The sequence below is a fragment of the Amphimedon queenslandica genome, unplaced genomic scaffold (genome assembly GCF_000090795.2).
Source record: "Amphimedon queenslandica unplaced genomic scaffold, v1.1 AMPQUscaffold_13468, whole genome shotgun sequence".
Taxonomy (NCBI): Eukaryota; Metazoa; Porifera; class Demospongiae; order Haplosclerida; family Niphatidae; genus Amphimedon; species Amphimedon queenslandica.
Genome location: NW_003546296.1, coordinates 266,017 through 284,393, shown reverse-complemented (window position 1 = coordinate 284,393; position 18,377 = coordinate 266,017). Strand labels below are relative to the sequence as shown.

General features: G+C 36.7%; 3 protein-coding genes across 5 annotated transcripts; all 3 read right to left on the bottom strand.

The window, feature by feature from the left end:
• Positions 1-155: 155 nt before the first annotated feature.
• On the bottom strand, positions 156-2,483 carry LOC100640408 (DNA repair protein complementing XP-A cells-like). Of its 2 annotated transcripts, XM_019994663.1 has the most exons (7): positions 2,163-2,483; positions 2,009-2,114; positions 1,910-1,958; positions 1,749-1,865; positions 1,589-1,706; positions 1,212-1,365; positions 156-234 (listed from the first exon to the last, which is right to left on the bottom strand). In XM_019994663.1, the coding sequence occupies exons 1-6, from the start codon at positions 2,467-2,469 to the stop codon at positions 1,217-1,219; spliced, it is 846 nt and encodes a 281-aa protein (XP_019850222.1). In that variant the 5' UTR covers positions 2,470-2,483; the 3' UTR covers positions 156-234; positions 1,212-1,216. The 2 variants fall into 2 exon arrangements, with proteins under 2 accessions (XP_019850222.1, XP_011402907.2); XM_011404605.2 differs by lacking the exon at positions 156-234 and having other exon boundaries at positions 1,085-1,365.
• A 43-nt stretch (positions 2,484-2,526) lies between these two features.
• On the bottom strand, positions 2,527-4,698 carry LOC100640281 (geranylgeranyl pyrophosphate synthase-like). The gene is made up of 11 exons (XM_019994660.1): positions 4,611-4,698; positions 4,499-4,567; positions 4,354-4,439; positions 4,256-4,302; positions 4,087-4,203; positions 3,932-4,033; positions 3,809-3,869; positions 3,665-3,743; positions 3,477-3,576; positions 3,278-3,392; positions 2,527-2,661 (listed from the first exon to the last, which is right to left on the bottom strand). Exons 1-11 carry the CDS (start codon positions 4,647-4,649, stop codon positions 2,571-2,573), a joined length of 906 nt encoding a protein of 301 aa, XP_019850219.1. The 5' UTR covers positions 4,650-4,698; the 3' UTR covers positions 2,527-2,570.
• LOC100640156 (unconventional myosin-IXb-like) lies at positions 4,670-17,826 on the bottom strand. 2 transcript variants are annotated; one of them, XM_019994659.1, is made up of 38 exons: positions 17,646-17,826; positions 17,508-17,601; positions 16,520-17,308; positions 15,202-15,296; positions 14,896-14,958; positions 14,648-14,851; positions 14,519-14,573; positions 14,311-14,472; positions 14,196-14,264; positions 13,882-14,061; positions 13,697-13,818; positions 13,484-13,634; positions 13,122-13,343; positions 12,998-13,062; positions 12,811-12,944; positions 12,509-12,747; positions 12,277-12,459; positions 11,989-12,222; positions 10,979-11,128; positions 10,718-10,896; positions 9,510-10,604; positions 9,121-9,353; positions 8,966-9,067; positions 8,747-8,898; positions 8,564-8,701; positions 8,025-8,263; positions 7,855-7,951; positions 7,677-7,782; positions 7,528-7,616; positions 7,321-7,441; positions 7,192-7,269; positions 7,009-7,137; positions 6,857-6,962; positions 6,668-6,799; positions 6,228-6,360; positions 5,531-5,691; positions 5,102-5,457; positions 4,670-5,046 (listed from the first exon to the last, which is right to left on the bottom strand). In XM_019994659.1, the coding sequence occupies exons 3-38, from the start codon at positions 17,306-17,308 to the stop codon at positions 4,907-4,909; spliced, it is 6,903 nt and encodes a 2,300-aa protein (XP_019850218.1). In that variant the 5' UTR covers positions 17,508-17,601; positions 17,646-17,826; the 3' UTR covers positions 4,670-4,906. The 2 variants fall into 2 exon arrangements, with proteins under 2 accessions (XP_019850218.1, XP_019850217.1); XM_019994658.1 differs by having other exon boundaries at positions 17,508-17,826.
• Between the last annotated feature and the right edge of the window lie 551 nt (positions 17,827-18,377).

Below are 18,377 nucleotides of genomic sequence, written 5' to 3'. Positions count from 1 at the left end.
CTGAGGCCTCAGGAGCAGCTGTAGGCTCACACGCAGTCAGACCTACATGAAACCACAGAGAGGAACGGTGAGAATATGCCTGCCTCAAAGAGAGGAGAGGCAAAGGTTACCAAGGACCCTCTAATGGACAATTACTTAAAATTATGAAGCATAAATCCTGCTAGACTCTGTTACTCCTCAACTCCATTAAAGCAATAGAGACTCCTACAGACTAGTGTTACCAAATGGAGTAGCCTATTAGAAGGAAGAGAGAGAGGGGGAGGGAGGGAGGGATAGACTAGCTATAAAAGATTAAAAGAGGTTGAGGAGACATTAAACAGAAGGTAACAATTAGGAAAAGGAAGAAGTGTCTGTCTGCCATTTAAAACACATTAAAAACTAATAATCACAGAGAGAAAGATGTACATCCTTAAGATATTACTACAGCTGGTTCTTGAAATTTAAAAATAAGAGTAACTCTACATTCTAACCACCAAACACACACACACACACACATACATTGGAGGACGTAATATGATATAACCAATTTATGGGCTATGGCACGTATACATGTACATGTATAGTACTAACAATAATAATAATAATAATAATGTACATCTGGTATTGAATATCACTCAACAGCTGAGAGGCACAGACATACAGACTGTATCAGGTTAATACTCTTAACATATGGTACCGCCAAGAAACCTTTTAAAGACACAATAAGCGACAGGTCATTAGCTATGGACTCACTCATATCATAAACCTGAACACACGCAGAACTCAATGAAGGACACACACAAGAAGAGACTAGCATATCATGTATGCCATAATTACACACGTGCCCTAACCACCACACAAAATAACATACCATGATTACCATCAACATGTACTGTATTGTACTGTCAGATATTAAAGGATAAAGAGGGTTTTGTCCTAAAATTTAATTTAAAAAGTCAAAATTGAATTGACACATGTCATTTTGAGTGCCTTATGATCACTAATGTAGCGCATTATTAAACACACAGATTCAGTACATGTACATGTAATTTCTATAAATAGTAACAGCTGCTGCTATAAATATAAACTAATGGCTCATTGAAACTTGAGTTACAATCCAAGATACATTAGATCATAAATCATTACATGCTACAATAAACGTAACATAAAACCAAATTATGATAATACTCTGACACACGTACATGAACATGTGCCCTGGGGCAATATCTCACTTGTTCTATAGCTTTTCAAATGTTACAGAGTGACCACATTCCTTGCATACTTTAGTCCAAGTCTCGTCAGACTGGTTCTTAGTTTCTGTATCATAGACATGAATATGAGCTCTGTATTGCTTCACTGATGAAGAGTAGACAGATCTCCTTAATTCTGTAGAGAATCAATGCATTAACACATGTACTGCATATAGCAAGGAACTTAGTTTTTGCAATTTTGTCAAAATTATTTTACAAAATTAAAATCAGTGAAATCTCACAAGATGGTTGAATGCCTTGTGAAATAACTTCTGGGTAAGTAATTATCTGCAAAAGTTTAACCGACTGTCAAGTTCTAGCTATCCAATGTACCCCATCATTCTTTATCTTGTGCATACCTTTAACTTGTTTCGAGTATTTCTTTTGCTTTCTCTTCTCTCTTGCCTCCTCCCTCCCCTCCCTCTCCCTCTCTAGTCCTTCAGCTCCGCCCCACAAGTCATGTGACCTTGACTCCACCTACAACACACACCTCACGTTATACATGTACATGTAGTCTACCTGTCTTCTCATGTAAAGTTTCATTTCCCCCCTGGAGCTGTGGGGATTTTTACGTACAATGTACATTAAAGGGGGCCCCCCTCGCTCAGTAAAATCACAATCTTTCAGTAAAAATAACTAAAAATAAATATTGTAAAAATGCATCAGAAGTATCTCGTTACTTCTTTTGCTTCTGTTTTAGTTATTAAAGAATGCTTTCCATCAGGATCCCTACAAATTAATTAATTAATACTAGCCACGCCCAGTACTGTCCCACCTACCTGCAGCTGTCACAGACTGGATATTTAAATTTGCTCCAAAGAAATGAAACGGAAAATTTCTGAGAACATTCCCCACAATCTATTCTATCATCACCAAAAGCAGCACCTAATTATCTATTAATTAGCCACACCCAGTATTAATTAATTAAATTACCTTCATCGTGAACGACTTTCTTAATTTTAGTCGGTCGCTCCTCCTCCTCCTCTTGGCTATCCTCTTCAAGAAAAAACCCACCACCAGTGTCCACCAATTGACCACTGTACCCCCCACCAGTGTCTGCAGTCTGTCGTGTTATTGTTTTATCCAGTAGAACTCTGTTAGCTCTTAAGTTAAGAGCAATCTGCCTGTTCCTCTCAGCTCTCTCCCTTTGAGCTGAAGTCATGCTGACAGTACTAGTCTCTTCAGCCTTTGACGGAGAGAGATTTGAAGAACACTCTTTGTTGGAAGGTTTTTCCGCCATGATAGTGGCCACACCCATACATTAATAATGGTTAATTAACTGGTATTACAAATTTAATCATTATTATTTAATAATTTGAATTTAATAACACAAAATGTAAATTATTTTTCTTCTTTATAAATCAGTGACAATTTAGTTATTATCTGCTCAAGAATAGAATTACCTCCAAGACTTTCCACTTCAGCAAGAGCTCTAGAGCAAGAAATATTATTACAATAAAAATGGAGAATTCTCTCGTTATTAATTTTGGCAAAATTTGACCAATACTGTACTATAGTACAGAAACTTTTATTCAATTTTGTAGCAACTTTAAAAATTCATAAAAAATCCAAATTTGATCGGAATAAGCTCAAACTTTCTACACAACATAAGAACATGTATATGTATCAGGGAATGTTATAAAAATTGAGAATTCTCTACTTTTCATTTTTGGCAAAATTTACCCCGAGACCATGTACTATAGTACAGGGACTTTGGTCTGATTTTGGAGCAACTTTAAAAATTCGTAAAAAATCCAAATTTGATCGGAATCAGCTCAAACTTTCTACACAACATAAGAACATGTATATGTATCAGGGAATGTTATAAAAATTGAGAATTCTCTACTTTTCATTTTTGGCAAAATTTGCCCCGAGACCATGTACTATAGTACAGGGACTTTGGTCTGATTTTTTGGAGCAACTTTAAAAATTCGTAAAAAATCTAAATTTGATCGGAATCAGCTGAAACTTTCTACACAACATAAGAATAAGAACATGTATATGTATCAGGGAATGTCATAAAAATACTCTCTATTACGTTAATTTACTTTTTTTCTAATTCCCTCATGCATTGAACACAATACTCCAAAGAACCAATTTCTGTTAAACACTCCACGAAGTACTTCTTAATATCGTTATTTGAAGGTCTCTGTCTTAAAATACCTAAAATGTAACAATAATAAATGAGCTATTTTAATTACTAGTAATTAATAATAATTAATGTTATAATTTTTATTAACGTCATACTTAGCAGTTTTGATGACTCATCATTTTTAATCCCGTGTATAATTGGAAAAGAAAATTTTCCTTCTGTAATATCTTCGCAATAACTCTTATTTTCAGAATACTAAAATAAATGAAATTAAATAATTTTGCTAAGTATGCTTGCCCTTCTCTATTTGACACTGATCTAATTAAACTGTACGGTATCTTACTTCTAGTGACATTAAGTTGGCATAATCATCTCTAATTTGAAAGAACAGGCCAAGAGTATCCAATAAAGAGTTAAAATCACTACAAAATAGTAATAAATAAATAAATAAATTAATTAATTAATTAATAATAATAAATAAAAATACCTTTTATTGTCACTGAATAATTGCATTAGATCAACTGCTAGTTGGAACAACCCACCAGTTTCTATTATAACAACAACAACAACAACAACAACAACAATAATAATAATAAACATACAAGCTCACTTTGTTTGACCATTACTTTATACTCTTCCTCAGTTGGGCAGGTGTAACTGTCCCGCCAATAAATGTCCTTTCCTTGTCCTTTATGTAGCTTTAATAACTCACCTATTAATTAAAGGTAGCTCCACCCACTAATAATTAGCAAATTAATAAATTACAAGTGAATATTTCCATAGCTTTTGGGTGGCCCAGCTGGAGTGTCCTCTCCATGGCAACAAAATAAATATAATTAGCCGAATTGATTGCTGAAGCGACACCAAACACTCGATGAGCAACTAAAAATATATTTTATCATCATTATTATTATTATCATTATATATTAATTACCTGGTATCCCTCTTCTCAGTACAGAGTTGTCTTCAATATCATCAATACTATACAGTCCGGGTAGAGGTCACGTGACTCTCACATGATCTCTTACTTACATTAAGCTTGAGTTGTGCAGCATTTGCGTAATATCTTGAATAGCTTTCATTTTATCGTCAGGAATTTTCAACCAAGTATTGAACGCCTAAAAAACAATAATAATAAACTCACAGCTGCTATATCTACATGTACATGTACACATACGTGTATTAATTTAATTCTTATTTCTTTTCCTTTGACTTCACAAACGTATTGATATGGCTCTCTCAATATCTGAAGAATAAAACTAAAATTATAAAAACTACTGCATTTAAACCTTTTCATAACTGTCTTCTGAGCTTTCCTTTTCAGCCATTTTGAGGGTTAAAAATCAACTATTAACAGTAGGACACACCCACCTAATAACTTAAAAGTCAAAAATTGATAGTAAAATACAAACTAAGAATCACTTTAATAATGATAATAATAATAATAACAACATAGTGATACCTGATACATAAGTTAAGTAATCATAAAATGAAAAGTGATTGTAAGATTATAAAAGAGAGAAAGAGCATATGAAAAATGGTAGCTAAGAGCCACACAAACGTATAAACAAAGTTAATGTATAAGTCACTGTATGTTATCTTCATTGTTCGTCAAATTTGATTGGTTGATGAGGTTATGACGCGTGGGCGGTCGCCGCTTTGCAAAAGGTTTTTGAGTTACTCTATTTTTAGTGAGAGATGAGAGTGTAACAGCAGCTGGTAAATCTAAAACACGATAATAATGAAACAAGACCATATTGAACAGTTATATACTATGCACCTGGTAATGAATCTCTTTCTTCAGCTTCATTCTCTTGTTGATTCTCTTCAGCTAGTTCCTTCTCTTCATCAGTGGCAACTGCTACTGGTTCTTCCTGAACTGGTGGTACTGACAGTTCCTCTCTCTCTTCATTTTCTACTTTAATAACACAAGGACTTCTATGAACAGCTTCCTCTCCTCCAGCAAACATCAGTTGTCTTTTAAGGAACTCTTCCCTCCCTGTACCAGTAATGGCTACATGAGACTGTCCTCCATTGCTAGTTGAGAGAGAAGATGAAGGAAAAGTCTCAGACCTTTTATTCAATGTGTGACTTGGAAATGGCTCCAGTTTAGGAAGACTTGCTGTCAACACAGCTCTATACAATAACAACATGTCAATAATAATAATGATGATGATGATGATACTATAATTGTCAATATGTACAGTACCTGTCTCTTTCAATGAGTTTCAGTTCATTCTTTAGTCTTTCTTTCTCTGATATAGCCTCTTCTTGTTGACTGCCATTCTCCAACTGATGGCTCTTCTTCTCATTCTCTTTCTTTTCCTCTAAAGCTTCCATCTTCTTCTTTAAAGGAGCAGGAGATTTAACCTGGAGCAAAGAAGAGACAGTTAAACAAGTACTATAGTGCAGTGTCAAGAGAGGAGAGAGTCCACACTTTACAGTATAGTTGGCCTACAGTTTCTTCTACAGTCTAAAGCTACAGTGTGTAGACTGATAGTGTATTGAGGCCTTTTGGTATTGGATATATATATATGTACATGTACTAGTAGCTGATGGTGGAACTTTAGAATGTTGTTTTATGTAGCATGAACAACTGCCATTGATTACAGTAAGAGCCACAGCTGGCACACGCTACAATGAAAGAATAACATACCATCAACTAATAGAGACAAACAGATAAAGGCGGCAGTAGTTACTAATAACATAGCAACAGAGTATAGACACACTGTGGTGTCCATGATATAGTGGATACAGTACTGTATTGTGAAGGATTATAAGGAATGAGGCAAACTGCTACATGTAACGTATGAAAAGGAGTATTTATCATCATCATCATCATCATCATCATTTATTATTATTATTATTATTATTATTATTATTATTATTATTATTATTATTATTACATTCTCCTTGGTGTCTTCTTGTAGTTTGCTCAGTCTGTTAGCCGCAGTTCTTGCTACTGAAGTGAGGTCACGAATATCTTTAAGAGTAACAGCTAGTTTATCCAACTGTTCATTAATAATACTCTCTATTACCCTGTAAACAACAACAACAACAACAACAACAATAATAATAATAATAATAATAATAATAATAATAATAATAATACACTGTATGTGTGTGTCAGTAACTGTACAGGATTCATGCATATCATTAAGTCAGGGCATTTGATGAACATTCAAAAATTTTCCTTTGAAGAAAACACCATGCAAGCAGAGACTGGTCTGCAGTGCCTTAAGCTTGACTTTATAAATGCATGCAATGTGACAAGGCTATCGTGGGTTGTCCTGATATTCTCATGTAACTATGTGTAGGTGTAACTATGTTCTTGTATGCTCATCACTTTGTCTGTTTAGGCATCATCTTTAGGAGCTGGTCCGGATTAGAAGAATTGTCTCCTTGTAAAAGAGACGGAGCAAATATGATGGCAAGATTGTGTGGATCCATTTTATTGACTGCTCCCTGCTGTGCTATCCTAGAGAGATAACAGAGACAGTTGAAGATGATTCCCACTGAAGGGACTACCTCCTACCTGGCTAGGTTGAATATCAGTCTCTCAAAAACACAGTGATTCATGTCAGGAAGACGATCTATAATCCTGTGGAGCGTCTCCATCATATCAGCAGGATCAGACAGATCTTTAAATAAATAAATAAATAAATAAATAAACAGTGGGTATATTACCAGTGGCTCTTATAAAGTCATTGTAGAGGTGGCGGGTTAGAAGTGGTTGAGGGAGCTCTCTAAAAAAAGAAGTGACAGTGGCGGCCACTGCATATAAACTAAAGTTATCTAAATCAACTCCCTCAGGATCTGGAAAGATGTGAGACTCGTTAATTCATTATTAATTAATATTAATTAATGTACCATTCTCAAGGGCCTCTCTTACTGATCTTTTACTAGAGCCACCTGCTGATCGCCTGTATATACCTTGAGTATAAAGACCTTCAAAATAAATAATAATAAATAAATAAATAAAATTAGTGATTAATGTACCATTGTTTTCAATGCAAATGAAGCACTTCTCTAAGAAGGTTGGTACTTTTATTGCACCAGCTGGAACCAGTTGCTCTAATGGCACTCCAAACCTTGACTTAGAAGAAACCTCATTAGCAACCTGAAGGATAAGGATAATAATAATAATAATAATAATAATAATAATAATAATAATAATAATAATAATAATAATGATTAATAGATTACTTTAGCTCCTCCCCCTCTGCTCCACCCTTTTCCTTCACATTTCAGTGACACCTTCTTAGTACAATATTCATGACAAGCATAACTGCACTCTATGATAGTTAATTAACAGTTATTAATAGTTAATTAACAGTTATTAATACTTAATTAACCTTGACACATTTCCCCTTTAGCCAGTACAGGAATGAGAACAGAGCACTGATCACAGACTGTCCTAGCATTAAACTGAGTCAGAACAAACTTGTGGCCTTTATGAGTCTGTAAGAGAGAGAGAGAGAGAGAGGGAGGGATAGGGTTAAATATTAAAAGTACAAGTATTGATTCTCATACCCTGAAGTGAACTTCCTTGGTAGCTGTCGATTTTCTTCTTTTCATTTTTGTTGGCCGCATTTTAGAATCATTACTTAAAACCCTCACCCTGTATTGTCTAAAACAACAACAACAACAACAACAACAACAACAACAACAATAATAATAATAATAATAACAATGATAATTACCTTGATTTTACAAACTCATCGAGGAGTGTCCTAATGTGATTGACTCCAATAGCGACATCAGATGAATGAAGAGGAAGGTTCTCATTGTACCCCATAGAGCGATAGATGCTGGAGAACTTGTTGACCAGATTGTCCATAGTATAAGTGACTGGAGTGTTCTTTGTAGAAGAGGAGGAGGAGGAGTCAATATTAGTGGGAGGAGTTGAAGCTGTTGTGTGACCGTTGGTATCAGAAGAATCCTTTAAGAAGAAATATACATTAATAATACGTGTACATGTATATGTACATGTACATGTACACGTACATGTACATGTACATGTATATGTACACGTACATGTACATGTACAGTGCAGCAAGTGGCAATTTCAATGGAGGGAAATTTTGGCAAATTTGGCAAATAAAACTGAACCATTTTACACCATTTTATGCACATACGTACAATGTACATGTGTAAAAAGGCCACAAATTCATCAAATTAAAACTAAAAGCTCAACCAGAAAGAGCATCAAGTGGTTGACATAAGTACATGTAGCTCATACCTGATGCTGTTGGACTGTGAGTGAGTAATTGGAGACAAGATTGAACTGGAATTCACACAAAGACTTTTGAAAGATATTATCAAGCGGCTCAGTTCTATCAGGCGTGAGTTGAGCCATTTTATGAAGTAACTGCACGTGCTGTAACAAGAATATCAATAAATATTAATAAATGAATGTTGTTACTTTTTCCACTAAAAATCGTGAGAGCTCGTCCAATTCATCATTATCAGATACCACAACCTCCGTTGCCATGACAACCTGTTGACCAGGTCTGGCAGGGTCGTTACACAGTGGAGCTCTGTCATGACAGTGTTTATGAACAACAATACCACAGGCTGAAGGAAAAGGGAGGAGAGTATCCACGAGTAATATATGATGATCAGGTATTGTTGAAGTACTTACTGACGCATTTAGATCCTTGTTTCAGAAACCCACTGAACCCTTTACTGCACACCAGACACACCAAAGACTTGTTCATGGAACTGGTTTTATACGAATGGACATCTGTTTCAAACAATAAATTAAATACATTATATACATGAAGACGTAACCATTACTTGGTTTTGAATCCTTTGATAGGTTAGGTGGTTTCTTTGAAGGACTCAGTCCAAGGTATGGTGTGTTCTCCCCACTGGCACTGGGTGAGGTGATCCTTTGTATCTTTGAAAGGAGGGGGTGCCCCCCGGCCTCCTTCTTGGGTCCTTTTAGTTTAGGACTCCTCCTCCCCCATCTCTTCCTGTTCACTACAAACCGACTCTCCTTAGGACTCTCACGAGCTGACTCCTCCTCCCTAAGAGAGAGAAAGGATATCATAATGGCTGCATGGGTTTGAGGATTATGGCCTGAACCTAACGGCAATAGTATTACATTGATTTTTAATTGTGAGTTTTTAAAATCCATTTTCAAAAACCAGCTGTTAATGTACATGTACATGATCAAAGCTAACCTTTCCCCAGTGGGTGTGTCTCCAGTGTGTCTCAACTGATAGTTTGCCTGGTACATGTCATCAGGTGAGAGTCCTCGTGTAAACTCACACGTTTCATCAAAGGACCGACTCTTGAGTGCCTCTGAGAGGTGGAGTGAAGTAGTGAGAGTTGAAGATGAAGTAGGCGGAGTTTCATTATCTAATTCAGCAGCATCGCCTAGTGAACGAGTGATACCTCTTTTGGTGGGCGGAGCCTCTTTATTAGAGGCCACACCCTCTTCAGTTGTCGTGGTAACAGTAGTATCAAGATCTTCATCAGATAAAGAGTCTAGCAAGAGGTCATCAGGTGGTTTGGGGGTGTGACCTGAGGGGGTGTGGCCCCCAGTCTTGTTCTGTACTTTCCATCGTTGAGGCTTCTTACGAACTGCAGGAGCTTCTTTTAAAGGTGTGGTCCTCGTTTCCATGACAACCGGAAGTTCTTTAGTAACAAGAGGAATATCATCTTTCATTACAATAATATTTTCATTGCCTTCTTGCAGGGGTTCTGGGGAGGAATTTCCCTTGAGGGGTTCCGGTGAAGGGGTCACAGATTGACGGTTTTCTTTTTCAAGAAACGGCGACTTCACACGACCAATGGGAGCCTTCCGAGAGAGCTTAACAGGGTGTGGCTTGTTGTCATGGTTACCAGAGAACTGATCTATAATACCAGTAATTTGGGCGGAGTCAGTTGGTGGAGCTTCTTCAGAATTTTTAAATTTTTTATTAAATTCTGAATCGGCAATAGTGGGTGTGGTGTCAGTAACAGAAGGAGAGATAACTTCGGTAATGGGTGTGGCTAAAGTAGGTGTGGCCACAGTTTTGGTGGGTGTGGTTTCAGGTCTATCACCACCATTAGAGGTAGAGAGTAGAGTATCAATGTCAGCTAGGACTAGAGGAGCATCCCTTTCCTTTTCTTGTTGCAATATTTCAGTTTCAAGTGACTCAAGATCACTTAATAAAGACTGCTCTTCCTCAGCCATTTTCCTTTCTCTCTCTCGTCTGATTTGCTCCTTCTCTATAGCTTCTTCTTCTAACAGTCTCTTCCTCTCTCTCTCTCTTTCAAGAGCAGCGTAATAACTAATAAATAATAAAGTTTATTCATTTTAACATTTAAAGATGTCACTCACTAAATTGACTAATGTATTAGCTAGTACACACACAAACAATTAAAAATGGAACACTTGACTCACGTCTTCCTAGCTGACTTCCCCCTCCAGTGTGCTTGGAATAGAACAGCTGCTTCTCTTAAAAGTAGAAAACGTTTTCTGTGAAAGTATGTCCTCCAGGATGATTGGATGATCACTGAAGAGCAAACCCTCTGGCGATAGTTAGAATAATTCTGTCTAGATAGAAACCCTCTTGAATACCTCTGAGAGAAAATGAAGCAAATAATGATAATAATAGTCATTTAAAGATACACGTACATAAATGTGCATACATTAATACAGTACCTGCATTAATAAGACGGTTCTTCTCATTTGTAAGAACCGGCAGCGATGCAGTTTAGCTCTTGTCCATCTTTGAATTACAATAATCTTATTCAGGACCTTCTCCTCCAGGAGGTCCTGCAATGTATGCTTCTGTCTATCCCTCATGAACACCTTCAGAAAATGATAATAATAATAATAATAATAATAATAATAATAATAATAATAATAATAATAATAGTTCTTAATTAATACACAATGTACATATACATGTTCTTATGTTGTGTAGAAAGTTTGAGCTGATTCCGATCAAATTTGGATTTTTTTACGAATTTTTATAAGTTGCTCCAAAATTAGGTAAAAGTCCCTGTACTATAGTACATGGTCTCGGGCCAAATTTTGCCAAAAATGAAAAGTAGAGAATTCTCAATTTTTATAACATTCCCTGATGCATATACATGTTCTTATGTTGTGTAGAAAGTTTGAACTAATTCCGATCAAATTTGGATTTTTTACAAATTTTTAAAGTTGCTCCAAAATTAGGTAAAAGTCCCTGTACTATAGTACATGGTCTCGGGCCAAATTTTGCCAAAAATGAAAAGTAGAGAATTCTCAATTTTTATAACATTCCCTGATGCATATACATGTTCTTATGTTGTGTAGAAAGTTTGAACTAATTCCGATCAAATTTGGATTTTTTTACGAATTTTTAAAGTTGCTCCAAAATTAGGTAAAAGTCCCTGTACTATAGTACATGGTCTCGGGCCAAATTTTGCCAAAAATGAAAAGTAGAGAATTCTCAATTTTTATAACATTCCCTGATACATATACATGTTCTTATGTTGTGTAGAAAGTTTGAACTAATTCCGATCAAATTTGGATTTTTTTACGAATTTTTAAAGTTGCTCCAAAATTAGGTAAAAGTCCCTGTACTATAGTACATGGTCTCGGGCCAAATTTTGCCAAAAATGAAAAGTAGAGAATTCTCAATTTTTATAACATTCCCTGATACATATACATGTTCTTATGTTTACTTTTGTATTTCCAATTTGAACGTCATTGTTTGAAAAGCCCAGAGTCTCAAGGAATCCTCTAATCTGATTGGCCAGGTCCTTATCCTTCCGTCCAATAAGAAACTGGTATTTTTCATAAAAGTCTTCAAAGGTCATTCTAACGGAGAACCCTGCCTTCCTTATCCTAATGGTCTCCATCATACCAGTGTATCGCAACTGTCGGGTCACTAGCTCAGAATCAAACTGTCTTGAAGCCTATTAATAATAATTAATTAATAATCAATAAATTCATTAATTAATCTATAGTACCTTTACTCCATTTGATTTGATACACCTGATAAAGTAAGGGTGTGTCCTCTCCAGCTGCTCCATGAGGTAGACTAGTGATGTGTGGAACTCAGCACTCACTGTCTTAGTTTGACCACGCCTACTTGAGCCAGTCCCGGCCAGCTGCTGTAACTTACCACCTGATGTACGACTGGAATCAATTTTCTAATAAAATTAATAAATAATAAAATATATTTTAATTAAAATCCCTTACCACTCTAGGGGCTGATCTATATATCTTATCTTTACTGCTGACTCCACCCCCAGCCCCTCCCATCATTAGCCCGCCAGTAGCCATTAGCAGGCCCAGGTCCTCTCTCTCGTTCTTTCCCTCCATCTTGGCTCTGAGGGAGTGATGCCATTTCTTTTTGAACAGGTGAGCAATGGAGGGGTGTCTCTCAGCTGAGGAGTGAGGGGCTGACAGCTGATGGAGTGAAACACTGTCTGTATCATCTTAAAATGAAGGACAATAATGATAATGATAATGATGTACCTAAGCTACATGTACACACGTACCTTTACCAGCTGGTTCTTGTACAGCTGAGAGTCTCTGCCCCACACTCTTTAGTTTAATATTACCAGTTCCCTTATCGTCAGTAGACACACCCCCTAGCACATTACTAGCTGACAGTACTCTCTGCATTGCTGAGCTAGTAAAATGGAGGGAGACACAGACTGATCTACCTGCTACTGGTTACTGTACCTCTTGGTTTCATGACTTGGACTCACTGGAGGAGAGGAGACTGGTCTCTTCTTCCTACTGTAGGACTAATAGAAAATAATAATAATAATTATTATTATATTATCAATCTCTCTCTCTCTCTCACTGTGGCTAAGTTATAATCCTCCTCCTCTTGTTGTCTCCTCCTCCTCCTCCTCCCACTCCAGATGAACCTCACTGCTCCCAGTACAGTAGCAGTTGCTAGTCTCCACCGATGGGCAGCATAAGAATGAAGACCGATCAGGGACCGGACAAGGTTCATACGACTCGTCTTAAGGACCTCAACAACATCCTGACGCATGAGGTCACGGTTCTTCTCTCTGAAACCCTAAAATAACAACAACAACAACAACAACAATAATAATAATAATAATAATAATAATAATAATAATGATGATGATGATGATAACAATAATAATAATAATAATAATAATGATGATGATGATGATAATAATAATGATGATTTACTTGTATAGAGTAGGTGACAGGGCTTGCATAGTGACTGATGGTGAAGACTGGTTCCTTCCTCTTCAACTGGGGGGAGGAGTAGTGGGTGGAGCTTCCTTTATGCTGCCTCTCAAACTTTCCAAAAAGTGACAGATCATCAGCACCTGGAAAACTAAAGGGCCAATAGATACATGTACATGTACATTTGTAATAATATCGGTATCATTCAAGTACCTGCACTCCTCGTCCAGGAGTGGGAGGAGTCCAGTTGGTTTCTTAGAAATGAGATCAATGCAGTCACTGTTGTCCTCAAAACGAACACTCCTCCACTCAATACCCTCGGACTGGTACTCAACCTAACAACAGCAACAACAACAACAATAACAATCATAATAATGACAATGATAATAATTCTGCACCTGTTCCAGTTTGAAAATGTGCTTATTAAAGTACTGCTGGAGCTGTTCATTTGCATAATTGATACAAAACTGCTCGAATGAGTTCTTTGGGAAGACCTCAAATCCAAATATATCAAGAACCCCAATGGTATTCCCTTTATGAGGACCTTTAGCAAACTGACCCACCAGAGCTCCGTTCACCTAATCAAGGGACGGTATATTATTATTATTATTTATAAATTTAAAAGGATTTAAATTCAAACACAGACCAGGTGTATAGCAATGTAGCACTAGTAATAAACACAGCTGGTGTTATCCCTCCCTCCTCTCCTTACCTTATCAACTATCCAGTCAAAGAGAGCTCCATATAAAGCTTTAGCCATTGCATCACAGGTAGCCATAGCCTAAGTCAATTAATAACTATCAATTAACTAGAATAACCACACCCACCTCATCAAGTTTATAGTGCGTCACAAAGGTGTCCATTCCACCTGCTTTTGATTTACGAGTGACGAGTGCCTCAAGGAGAATGTCCTGATCAACTTGAAGGAGAGTTGATATGACCTGAGCCGTCTTAAGATTGGACACCTGAACCTTCTCACCTCCACTGATCTATAAATAATGTAATTAGACCACACCCACCCACTTTATTAATTACCTTTTCAAATTTAATGTTCCCGATGTGTAGAATAGCAGAGAGGACAGTAAACATACTAAACAATAAACAATATATTAACAACAAGTTTAAATAAACAACTACATGTATAATTACATGTATGTACTGTACCTGTCTTGTATTTCTCCAGTAAACTTCAACATTCTCAATGATTCTTTCAGTCGATGGAATTCAGCTGCTTCGTCTCCCCCTCCCTCCAATTCATTGGTCCCTGAGGACTGGAGGTAGCGGTACTCATCGAGAGACAGTAAGTGAAGTTTAGTTTTAAGGTTGGTATCAGCTCCAGATAACAGGTAATAAAATACGTGATAATTCCTTAATAATAAATAAATACATAAATAAATAAAATAATGGTAAACCTTTCTCCTGGTGCCTGGCTAATTATCCTGCTCTTCTCAAGAAGATACTTCTCAATAGAAGCACTGAAAGAGAGAGGGAGAGAGGAAAGAGGGAGAGTGGAAAGAGGGAGAGTGGAAAGAGGGAGAGAGGAGAGAGGGAGAGAGGAAAGAGGGATAAGTATATGTACATCAATACTGAACATATCACAAATAGCACATCTACATGTACTTATGTCCTGCCTATCAAAATTGCATTTTTTATAAATTTTTAAAGCTACTCAAAAATCAGGCCAAAGTCCCTGTACTACAGTACATGTCCACACTCACCCAAAGTAAGCTCCATTCTCCTTGAACTTGACTAGTATAAATTTGCCAAATCTTGAGCTGTTGTTATTAGCAATCGTCTTTGCGTTGCCAAAAGCCTGGACATGAAGATAAACAAGGAAGATATGATCCAATTAATAATAATAAATAATAATAACAAATCAATAATAATAATAATGACAATAATAAACTACATGTACATGTACATGTACATTAATGTGTATAATACTGTAAGTACAGTATATGATCCAGCTACATGCAGTCTTATCTGCTTATAACTAATTAACTATCAAACTTCCTCCTGATAATAGCAGCTGTTTGGCTGTCAACAGATGCATACATGTACACATGTACTATGAAGACTGGCTAATGATTCCACTAGCTAGTGAAGAAATCACCTACACGTACATGTATACAGCTGTGCATAAAATCCACCATCTTGTTGCAAAACTCAATGACAGCTGGTACAAATCAAAAGAAAATATACAACAGTGGTATGTAATGTACATAGAGCTACATGTGTACAGAGAGTACATGTACATGTACATCTGTTGTACATGTACATGTACATACAATAGATTGTACGTTACAGGAAAAGCTGCTAATAGGTGAAGCTACTGTAATGATAACTTACAGTAGACTCTCTCTCACTGCCACCATTTAACAAATAGAGAACAAACACAGCATGAACTGTACCAATGCTATACAAGGAATCATTAGAATGTGTACATGTACATGTACAGTATACATGTACATGTATGTAAGGTGGGTAGTAGATATTAGATAATGAATTGGATTTGATAAAAAAGGAAATGGATGTACTCACATCAAACATACTGCACATGTACATTAACAAGAAAGTCAAAATAATATTAGCAATAAATATAATAATAATAATAATAATAATAATAATAATAATAATAATAATAATAATAATAATAATAATAATAATAATAATAATGAGGCTAATAGTAATAGCAGGTGTAGATGTCATGCAGGTTGTGTCATAAGAAATTTAAAAAATGCCAGAGGGACAAGTGTACACAATGTCTCTGTACACAAACATACACAAACAGTACAGACTAGCAGCTGCTAGTGTTGGCATTAACCACCCAATATAAACTGATGAATTTATGAGGCAATAAAAGAATGTGAACTAAGAATAATGATGATGATGATGATGATGATAATAATGGAAAGTGGACATTGTACATGTATATAAAAAATAAAACAAGACTATACCATCTTTTAAAATAAACACAACAAAGGGATGAAAGTACAGGTACATGTACAGCTGGTAATTAGTGCAACCATCACCTACCTCTAGCACAGGACCAGTGCCGAGTGTGATGAGATCCAGGGAAGAGGTTTCCTCATATTTAGCAGACAACTGCATTAACTGGTGCAAGAGGAACTTTGTCGATTCAGTCTTCCCTGCTCCACTCTCCCCGCTAATAATGACAGCCTGATCAGTCTTATCAGCTAACATGGAAGAGTAGGAGTCGTCAGCAATGGCGAATATGTGAGGAGGGAGTTCCCCGAGGTGCTTCCCCTGGTAGAGGGAGCAGTACTTAGGATTATATATAGAATAGAAGTAATACGGGTTGATGGCTATCAGGATTGAACCAACGTAAGTATAGATACGGTTAGAATCAAAACGAGACTTTAAAATCGAGAGCATTAGGTCTTCAGTGAGATCCTCCAGTTTACACAAGTCATCAATTTCAGCCAACGCCTCCAAACTATCGCTTAACGTGAGACCCGACAGAGACTCAGTGAAAGAACTCAAGAGGCTTGATGAGGCACTGGCACGTTTACGAACATGTAGGGTCTTTGCCACGCCTACTTTGACGTCTGTTTCCATGGCAACTAGGGGATAGTCCGAAGGAGAGAAGGCATGAGTGATGTCACCGTTCTTATCGAGACAGACGAGGCAGAAGAGGGAGGAGTCTTCATAAACCTGGAGCCGATCAAGTGAAATCCTAATGATGTCATCAGAGCTCGTGGTACGACTAGCTATTATTGATAAGGGGGAGGAGTTAGGGGTGTGGCTTGACTGTACGTCTTTAGTAATTACAGTAAGTGAAAGTGTGTCTCTAGGAGCCGCCATCTTGAGAGAAAGAGAGAGGGAAAATATTTGATTATTGATTACAAATTATCTGTTTTTACACCAAACAAAATACAACTGAAATTAAAGTGTAAACACAAGTATACATGTTACATGGCTACATATTCCATACCAATACAACAGTTAATAATAATACCAATACGACAATATGATGGACTGTAGACCAGGTTAGTAAACTGACTTATTTAAGAGCTTTTCCTTCTTTTATTCTCTTCTTTCTTTCTCTGATAGAGTATAACCATTCCTCATGTTATGACTGCCCACTGGTTAATTTACTAGTTATTAACTCATTATTATGCAAGATAACCCGTGCACCTACGGAAACTATACGCTTCACTGATCCGTATAATTGCAGAGTCAAAAAGCTCCATTATTTAAAAAAAATCCGACCTAAGCTTTCAGAGAGGAACAATACTGTTCCTTTACGTTGATTTCTCTTTATTCCTGACACCACAGACCTCCTGTCAATGCTATTCAGCTATAGCTATACACATAGCAGCCCCGCCCACCTCATTAGCATTACTGTGGCTGTACAAGTACAATAGCCTTTATGGGGGCGTGGTCACAGCTCCACTGAGTGAGGGTGTGGTTATAACTCCACTAGCCCCACCTACTTTTTAATTAATTAATTTATTTTTTTTTATTGTTTTATTTTTTTTTAATTATTCAAAATTTTAAACCATTGGCTCATTTTACTACTATTCATCCCATTACATGTAATAACAGAAAACATGCAATCAATCCTTACCAGGGTCCAGTCCAGAACAGTCAGCCGGACCTACTACTAGAGGGGGGGGTGGAGGGAGAGAGCAGAATATGTGGATTATATTGTACATGCATAAAATACATTATAAAAATGCATAATTATACATTAATAACTCTCATACTACCTCACACTCAACCAACTTTAATCTTGATCCTGAGTCCAGTCCAGAACAGTCAGACCTACTAGAGGTGGGGGGGGGGTAGGAGGAACATGTGTGGATTATATTGTACATGCCTAATTATACCTGATAAACATGCGTAATTATACATTCATAACTCTCACTCT

What these genes read in the sequence shown, in the direction of transcription:
- LOC100640281 (XM_019994660.1), bottom strand. Translation starts at nt 4,649, where the DNA reads ATGGCTGAAAAGGAAAGCTCAGAAGACAGTTATGAAAAG. An exon ending in TAAAGTAATGGTCAAACAAA is followed by an intron (nt 3,870 to 3,931) that starts GTGAGCTTGTAT and finishes TTGTTATAATAG; the next exon opens with AAACTGGTGGGTTGTTCCAA. An exon ending in TGAGTCATCAAAACTGCTAA is followed by an intron (nt 3,393 to 3,476) that starts GTATGACGTTAA and finishes GTTACATTTTAG; the next exon opens with GTATTTTAAGACAGAGACCT.
- LOC100640408 (XM_019994663.1), bottom strand. Translation starts at nt 2,469, where the DNA reads ATGGCGGAAAAACCTTCCAACAAAGAGTGTTCTTCAAATCTCTCTCCG. An exon ending in GAAAGTCGTTCACGATGAAG is followed by an intron (nt 2,115 to 2,162) that starts GTAATTTAATTA and finishes ATAGATAATTAG; the next exon opens with GTGCTGCTTTTGGTGATGAT. An exon ending in ATACTCGAAACAAGTTAAAG is followed by an intron (nt 1,366 to 1,588) that starts GTATGCACAAGA and finishes GATTCTCTACAG; the next exon opens with AATTAAGGAGATCTGTCTAC.
- LOC100640156 (XM_019994658.1), bottom strand. Translation starts at nt 17,308, where the DNA reads ATGGCGGCTCCTAGAGACACACTTTCACTTACTGTAATTACTAAAGAC. An exon ending in ATAGATCAGCCCCTAGAGTG is followed by an intron (nt 12,460 to 12,508) that starts GTAAGGGATTTT and finishes TAATTTTATTAG; the next exon opens with AAAATTGATTCCAGTCGTAC. An exon ending in GAACCGTCTTATTAATGCAG is followed by an intron (nt 10,897 to 10,978) that starts GTACTGTATTAA and finishes ATTTTCTCTCAG; the next exon opens with AGGTATTCAAGAGGGTTTCT.